The 8,805-nt window shown below is 43.7% G+C and overlaps 1 protein-coding gene across 1 annotated transcript; it reads left to right on the top strand.

Annotated features, from left to right (window-relative positions):
* The first annotated feature begins 244 nt into the window (after window positions 1–244).
* Window positions 245–4,086, top strand: LOC133131580 (zinc-binding protein A33-like). Its single transcript, XM_061246953.1, has 6 exons — window positions 245–652; window positions 2,152–2,247; window positions 2,454–2,684; window positions 2,871–2,893; window positions 2,979–3,097; window positions 3,530–4,086. The coding sequence occupies exons 1-6, from the start codon at window positions 245–247 to the stop codon at window positions 4,084–4,086; spliced, it is 1,434 nt and encodes a 477-aa protein (XP_061102937.1).
* Window positions 4,087–8,805: the final 4,719 nt, after the last annotated feature.

Genomic DNA, 8,805 nt, shown 5'->3' with positions numbered 1-8,805 from the left:
AATTAATTGTTGCATTGATACTCGTGAAAAATCATGGAAAATCTCCACCACTTCTTAGTGATTAAAACATATTTTAGTCAATTGTATTTATCATTTAACAAGTGAAGTGAAGGAGAACTACAAGCCTGATCAGCAGGCTGGTTCCTGTTTGTAAGCGGATGTTTTGAAGACAGGGTGTGTTCTATCCAAGGTTCAGCAAAAGTGAAAGTAAAATTATCAGACCGAGAGACTGGGAGAATGTAATATGGAGGCTAAAGCTTTGATTCCTGAGGACGATCTGTGTTGCTCTGTATGTTGTGACATTTTTAAAGATCCTGTTCTCCTGAAATGCAGCCACAGCTTCTGTGGAGCGTGTCTGAAGCAGTGCTGGGAACAGAAGGGCTCTCGAGTGTGTCCCATGTGCAGGAGAAAGGCCTCTATGGATAAACCTACTGCAAACCTGGCCTTAAAAAACATTGTGGAGTCTTACTTAAAGCAGAAGACTAAGAGAGAAACTACAGACAAGACTGACGCTCGCTGTAGTCTTCATGGAGAGAAACTTATTTTATTCTGTGAACATGACAAAGAGCCTCTCTGCCTCGTCTGTCAGACTTCAAAGAAACACAGAAACCACCCGGTCTGTCCAGTGGAAGAGGCCGCTCTGGAGCTGAAGGTATTGTTTTAAATGACAACATTTTAAATTCTCCAGACAGTCAAATATGACTAAAACCTCAGTGTAAAACATTCAGTTTTGACAGACAGCTACAGTGGTGTGAAAAAGTGTTTGCCCCCTTCCTGATTTCTTATTTTTTTGCATGTTTGTCACACTTAAATGTTTCAGATCATCAAACAAATTTAAATATTAATGAAACCTGAGTTCACTTTCTCTAGCCACACCCAGGCCCGATTACTGCCATACCTGTTCTCAATCAAGGACCTGCCTGACAAAGTGAAGTAGACCAAATGATCCTCAAAAGCTAGACATCATGCCTAGATCTAAAGAAATTCAGGAACAAATGAAAAAGAAAGTAATTGAGATCTATCAGTCTGGAAAAGGTTATAAAGCCATTTCTAAAGCTTTGGGACTCCAGCGAACCACAGTGAGAGCCATTATCCACAAATGGCGAAAACATGGAACAGTGGTGAACCTTCCTAGGAGTGGCCGGCCGACCGAAATTACTCCAAGAGCGCAGCGACGACTCATCCAAGAGGTCACAAAAGACCCCACAACAACATCCAAAGAACTGCAGGCCTCACTTGCCTCAGTTAAGGTCAGTTTTCATGACTCCACCATAAGAAAGAGACTGGGCAAAAATGGCCTGCATGGCAGAGTTCCAAGACGAAAACCACTGCTGAGCAAAAAGAACATTAAGGCTCGTCTCAGTTTTGCCAGAAAACATCTTGATGATCCCCAAGACTTTTGGGAAAATACTCTGTGGTCTGACGAGACAAAAGTTGAACTTTTTGGAAGGTGTGTGTCCCATTACATCTGGCGTAAAAGTAACACCGCATTTCAGAAAAAGAACATCATACCAACAGTAAAATATGGTGGTGGTAGTGTGATGGTCTGGGGCTGTTTTGCTGCTTCAGGACCTGGAAGACTTGCTGTGATAAATGGAACCATGAATTCTGCTGTCTACCAAAAAATCCTGAAGGAGAACGTCCGGCCATCTGTTCGTGACCTCAAGCTGAAACGAACTTGGGTTCTGCAGCAGGACAATGATCCAAAACACACCAGCAAGTCCACCTCTGAATGGCTGAAGAAAAACAAAATGAAGACTTTGGAGTGGCCTAGTCAAAGTCCTGACCTGAATACTATTGAGATGCTGTGGCATGACCTTAAAAAGGCGGTTCATGCTCGAAAACCCTCCAATGTGGCTGAATTACAACAATTCTGCAAAGATGAGTGGGCCAATATTCCTCCACAGTGCTGTAAGAGACTCATTGCAAGTTATCGCAAACGCTTGATAGCAGTTGTTGCTGCTAAGGGTGGCCCAACCAGTTATTAGGTTTAGGGGGCAATCACTTTTTCACACAGGGCCATGTAGGTTTGGATTTTTTTTCTCCCTTAATCATAAAAACCTTCATTTAAAAACTGCTTTTTGTGTTTACTTGTGTTGTCTTACTGTGCCATTTGTGATAATAAGTGATAACTGGTTCATGTCACTCCAGGAGGAACTCAAGCCTGCACTCAGTCTTATTAAAGAAAAACTGAAGAAGTTTACGGAGGTTGAACAAGGATGTAAGAAGACAGCAAAGCACATCAGGGTGCGTAAAGCATTTCCAAATGATTTTTAGCTGCATGAAAAAAAACTGTATTTTTGATTAATATTTATATTATATAATATAATATATTATATATATTATAATATAATATTTATATTATAATATATTATGGATAACAAACACACGACTGCCATACATAATAAAGCATAGCTACACTATTCAGGTTCAAAATGGTGTTTGAATCGCAGAGTCAAGCCCAGCACATAGAGAGGCAGATAAAGGCAGAGTTTGAGAAGCTCCACCAGTTCCTGCGTGAGGAAGAGGAGGCCAGACTAGCTGCACTGAAAGAGGAAGAGGAGCAGAAGAGTCGGATAATGGAGGAGAAGCTAGAACACATCACTGGAGACATCTCCACCCTTACAGACAAAATCACAGCTATAGAGACGGCCAGGGCGACCGAAGACACCTCCTTTTTAAAGGTAGGAGCTTCATTTACTGACCGAGTTTATACCGATTAACCTCAGTAAAGTAACGTCATGTGTACTGTTATCATCTGCATCACTTTCATTAACATGGCTCTGGTTTTTTCTCACCTATTGTTTTTCATAATTGACTTGACTGAATACATTTATACACGTATAATTATGCTGGTATGTGTTTTTCAGAGCTACAAGAACATCAAGGAAAGGTATGTAGACTCTCAGCTCATTTCATTTTGTGTGTTTAAGTCTCTTCAGTTCCCGATGCTGACTGACTCCTGCCTGTCGTTACAGAGCCCAGTGCACACTGCAGGACCCAGAGCTGCTCTCAGGGGCGCTGATAGACGTGGCCAAACACCTGGGCAACCTGACTTTCAGAGTCTGGGAGAAGATGCTGGGGATAGTGCAGTACAGTGAGTATCTGGGCCAGATGCTAAAATCAGGTTTTTTGCACACATCAATGGTGCTGAAGATATTGAGCACAGAGTCATCCAGTCTCAGTTTCCTCCAAGATCAAGAAGATCCTGAGGGCTGCACTGCTCTCAGTTTAATATCAGAACACACGCAGACACAGGATTAACACACAATTTAAAACCTCATTAATAATATGTTTTATTAGCTGTGTCAATTGTGTGCATCACGTTTTCTATGAGTTTCTCATTTTCGTAATGCAAATATGTTTTATGTTTAAATTGTCAGTCACAATAACTGCAGTATATTATGTACAGCATATATAATATGACTAGTGTATCATATTTCCTGTGTACATGACCTAATCTGAATAGAGTCTGTAAAATGTACCTCATCTTTCAAGCTTTTAAATATCTCTCTTCTTCATATTTCAGCTCCTGTGATGATGGACCTCAACACTGCACATGCCTATTTCTTTCTCTCTGATGACCTGACCACTGTGAGAGACACAGGTACAGTGCAGAACTGTCCTGACAACCCAGAGAGGTTTTACCTCTGTGGGTGTGTGCTGGGATCTGAGGGGTTTACCTCAGGGAAACACAGCTGGGAGGTGAAGGTTGGGAATACACGTGAGTGGAGTGTAGGAGTGGTGAAAGAGTCCATCAACAGGAAGGGAAATATAACATGCAGCCCAGGGGAAGGATTCTGGGTCATAATGCTGAGGAATGGTGATGAGTACAGTGCAGCAGGAGCTGCTGACCTCACACTGGAGAGGAAACCCCAGAGCATCAGGGTGCAGCTGGACTATGATGGGGGGGAGGTGTCCTTCTTCAACTCCAGTGACATGTCACTCATTTACACTTTTAAAGACACATTTACTGAGAGGGTGTTCCCATACTTCTCTCCCAGTTTGAGAGTTGGTGGTAAGAACGATGGACCCCTGCAGATCTGCCCAGTGAAAGTCTCTGTAACAGTGATGTCATCCCAGTGAAGGTGTGTTTAAAAATGTTATTAAATATGCTTTTAGCATGTTTCTGATCAGCCTCAGCATGACTGGCTGTTGATTTGAACTGTGGTAGACTTGCTGGACATGTGAACTGATCGGGCGGGGATACACTCTCAGTGCCTGAAAAAGGTACAAAGTGGCACAAAGGGGGTGTTTTCAAAATGACAAAGGGGTGTGTCTGTCAGGGAGCAGACTGGTATACAGGGGTCATTTGCTTTTACCTGGTGTGGTTTATGCTGTAAAGGAGATTCTTATTTCTTGTTAATATTAATTGTTATTGATCTAAACTTTTGGACTCTGTGTTCTGTCTCTTAGTTTATCATTGTTTATATTTGTTATTCTTGTTATTTATTATTTTTCATATTCATGTCTGGTGTTCTGTTTATAGTCATTAGTCTTTGCACTCATCTTCCCCTGTGATGTCTGAGTCTGAATGTTTACTGGCCCAGCCACTCCCTTGTCTGCGTGCCCCACTATTTGGGTGTTTACAGTAGTTCCAGGGTTCAACCTTCCTTCCAATCTTGCATTCCTTACTTCCTGCTTTCTCTCCATTTCATGTTTGCACTAATATACTAATCCCAACTAACATAGAATTTGCACAGTACTAATTATACTAACGCAATAATATGTTTGTCAAACTAACAAACTAACATTCTCTAGTTTTGGGTATTTGTAATTTAAATCACTTAACTAACTTACTAACGCATCCCCAGTTCCAATTCTGTTCTGTAACTCCGCCTCCCTATTCTATCACTGATTACTTGCTTAGTTTCAACAAAGTATTCGCACCTGTCTATCTCTGCATCTCCTGATTGTCTACTCTCTAGTCCAGAGCCGTTTGTATTTCATGTGTGTCTTTGTGAATCCAGTCCGCGTTTTCGTTTCCCCCTCGTTAGTGTCTTATTACCCTTTCATGTGTCTCACCTGATGTTTATTTGTTAGACTGCCCTCACTCCCATGCCCCGCCTAGTTTGTCTCATTCCCCTGTGTATTTATACCTGTCTTTTTCAGTTGCACGCTGCTCGTTCGTCTTGTCCTGTTTTTTGTTCCCGAGCCCATTATTCCTTCCCCCAGTTCTAGCCCCTTTGTTCCTGAGCCCTTGTTCCTGTATCCTTGCCCTTGTTCCTGAGTCCTTGCCCCTGTTTATTGGATTTCCGGTTTTGACCCCTGCCTGCTGGACTCTTCTTTGCATGTTTTGGATATGTACCTCTGCCTTCTTGGACTGACCCCCTGGTTTTTGACCCTGGCCTGTTTTTTGACTCTGTCTGCCCCATTTGAAATTAAACCTGCCATTTTTCTGCACCCCTGTCTGCTTTTGGTTCCTCTGTTCCCCCCGCCATAACAATTTCTTGTTTATATGAATTGTTATTGATCTAAACTTTTGAAACTGCAAATGCTCCTTTACAAAGGACCACATTATATTACACTTACGATTGACAAAATCCTTTTAATAATTGTAATTGATTCATTTTCTTTTCATCAGTAATTATTTTGTTGAGTTAATGAGCATTAAATGCATTTTTGATAATTTGCAATTTCAGAAGTGTGCTGGCCTCTGATTCCTGATTGGTCGCTTGGCCTTGATGTCTTCCTCCACGTCCAGGTCATTGGCCACTGAGCTCGGTGGTTTAAATCAACAACCGTTTGAGCGCAGATCAAATATGCCTTTGGTGTGCTGTAAAACTGGGAGCTGAGTGCATACTGTCAGTGATCTTCACAAGGGACCTTTGGAGTCTGTCACTGCAGTAAAACCGATCAATGATCAACCGATCTGTCTCTTTGAAGCAGTTTGGCAGAGAGAGACGCAGTCACGTGAGAGATAAGATTTTAATTTTGCGTCATTCAACTGGGAAAACTGGGAACAAATTGTTCCTTTTTTTTGCAGAACTCACTTTGTCCTACGTGGTGCGATCAGTAACGTTGCACTCTGAATAGTTTCCCATCCAGGCATGAGAATAAATGTTGTTTGACACTTTTCATAGAAGACAACACAATGCAGAGTATGGAAGCTTCAGCCCCCTTCTTTTATTGCCAGTTGACGTGTTGTTTCACTGCTGGTGTGTGCACTAATGCTGAGACAGCGATGTGCTGAAATGGGTTCCTCTGTCTGAGTCTGTATCAGTCCCACCTGCTGGTCAATGTGCTAAACAGCAGAAGCGCTGTTCCATGCCCCCCGCTGGTGGAAAAGTTAGACCCCTTTTTCCTCCCCCCATTTTAAAGTCTACTGCTGGGGAATAAAATAATTTTTCTGCCTCAGACAATACCTTTATTCACAGCCTCAAGTCCCAGGGCCGCATCCATCATCTGCTATAACACGGCACAGACCAAATAATGATAGACACAACCATAAACTTCACCAAATATAACCATGCAGCACCTACCGTACGCAAGGGCCAGCATATGTGTTCTAATCTGTTTCAGTGTTTGCCTGTATATTGCATATATGAAATAGCCAAAGTTATATCATTTGATTTAATTATTATTATTATATTAATATTTCTACATGCACCGGAACATTGAATGTTATGTGATTTGGAAATATTAGCAATGTCCTACTTTAACTTAGTCCTTCCTCCTGATTTCCCCCCCCCCCCCCCCGTGAGAGCGAGGGTTCATCAGTTGCAGTGAAACGCTCGGCGTCTAGCCCTCCAGCTCAGTCTGGCTCTAATTACACATCGCCATCATGCCCCACCACCGCGCCGAGCATGTCACCGGGGGTGGGGGGGGTTCTTCTGTCGCAGGGGGAGAGAACGGTCTCTAGAGGTCACTGCCGTTCTGTGTGTGGCAGGTGGAGAGGACGGTCTCTAGAGGTCACTGCCGTTCTGTCTGTGGCAGGTGGAGAGGACGGTCTCTAGAGGTCACTGCCGTTCCGTGTGTGGCAGTTCCAGCGGGCTCCAGTGCTCCGCGCTCAAGCCAAACCGCTAAGACAATCGGGAGAGGTGAGGAAAGAGGGATTGTGTCTCCCTGGTGTGTTGACTGGAGAGACCCCCTCCCTGGTGTGCTGACAGGAGAGACCCCCTCCCTGGTGTGCTGGCAGGAGAGACCCCTCCCTGGTGTGCTTACTGGAGAGACCCCCTCCCTGGTGTGCTGACTGGAGAGACCCCCTCCCTGGTGTGCTGACAGGAGAGACCCCCTCCCTGGTGTGCTGGCCCCCCCCATGACCCCCGTCACCAGGATGCAGGAGAAAGGACTGTGCAGGTTGGGGCGGGGGCATCCCTACGAACGCATGCTCCAACTGGCCCGGACATAATTCAGGAGGAAAGGGTGGTCGTCTGATAACCAGAGGGTTGCCGATTCAATCCCCTCTGAGTGTCCCAGCGCTAGATACAGGGAGATTGCTCCCAATGAGCTGCTTGGTGCGTTGCGTTGCCGCATGTGTGTGTGTGTGTGAGTATGTGAGTGTTTAAGTGTGTGTGACTGTGAGTGTGTGTGAGTGTGTTTCTGTGTGTGAGTGTGAGTGCGGGTGTGTGAATGAGGGACCTTGTAAAGCGCCTTTGGATAAAAGTGCTATATAATTGTGGTCCATTTGCCATTTAAAGGTAGGTGAGACTTTTGTGTTAAATCGTTGTTACAATACCATTGCACATCCCTTCCTATCATTGAAAAAGGCTCACTGACATGTTGACTCAACTTCTGCCTGTGTTTATATTCCTTAAATTCGGGTTTCAAAATATACAGTTGACTGCCCGACACTCTGTACCAAAACATTGTATAACTACAATAATTCAAGCTCATTGAAAATTGGTTTTAATTGCCACAGCCAATGGCATTTCAACATCAGCGTGTTCACAGAGAAGGGATGGGATAAACAGTGTTGTGGTTTGAAGGTCTTTGTTGCTGCTATTCCTCTCTTGACTGTTAGCAGTCTGAAATGACCAATTGTACCTTTAACTGTGCCTGTAGTGAGTTGTGCAGGCTTCACTGCACATCCAAATAAAAGCTAAATGAGATGATATAAGCTAATGTACACCAAATGAGAAATTAAAATGATATATGAACCTACAGGGAACTTTATTTGGAGATTAATTTAACTATATTATAAAAAGAAATAGAAGCTTTCTTGCATTCTGTTGCATTCTTTTTGCATTCAAGCTCCTGTGTATTTCCCTTAAAAAAGAAAGAGTGCCTAAAAATATCCTGCAGATCTGGTTATGTTTGTCTTTACACACTGAGACTGTATGAAGTAACACACACGTGTGGTTCAAAATGATCTGGGTATATAAATAAGTGCATTATGCGTCTCATCCGCTCTCCCACAGATATCACTTTTTCATGATGAATTGAGGAGACACTCTTTGCAGTAATTCCATGAAACCGGACTATTCTTAGAAACACGATTGCCTGCTAAAAGGTTGGTGCTACTGTTCTTTTTCAATTTGTTTGCGTTGTGGTTGCGGTGCGGGCCGGGTCAAGCCCGGTTGCCTCCACCGAGCTGGTTTGCGAATGCAGAATGGCCCCGCCAACTTCAAAATGACTAACAAATTTAATATGTTCCGCTCTGCCATCCGTCGCCACAAAGGATTGCAGAAATGCAGCGCTAGTTTGTCACGGGGTCTTTTTGGAAGACCGCAACGAGGGAAGAATTTAGACGCTAAATTGGAAGACGGGAACGCACGAGTGGGGCGAAATGCAGAGCAGATGCTCACGGGGGTCCCAGAGAACGCCCAACGCGAGAGCGGGCTCAGACGGGCACGATGGCCAGAG

The sequence above is a fragment of the Conger conger genome, chromosome 6, assembly GCF_963514075.1.
Source record: "Conger conger chromosome 6, fConCon1.1, whole genome shotgun sequence".
Lineage (NCBI taxonomy): Eukaryota > Metazoa > Chordata > Actinopteri > Anguilliformes > Congridae > Conger > Conger conger.
This window is presented reverse-complemented; position numbering and strand designations above follow the sequence as displayed.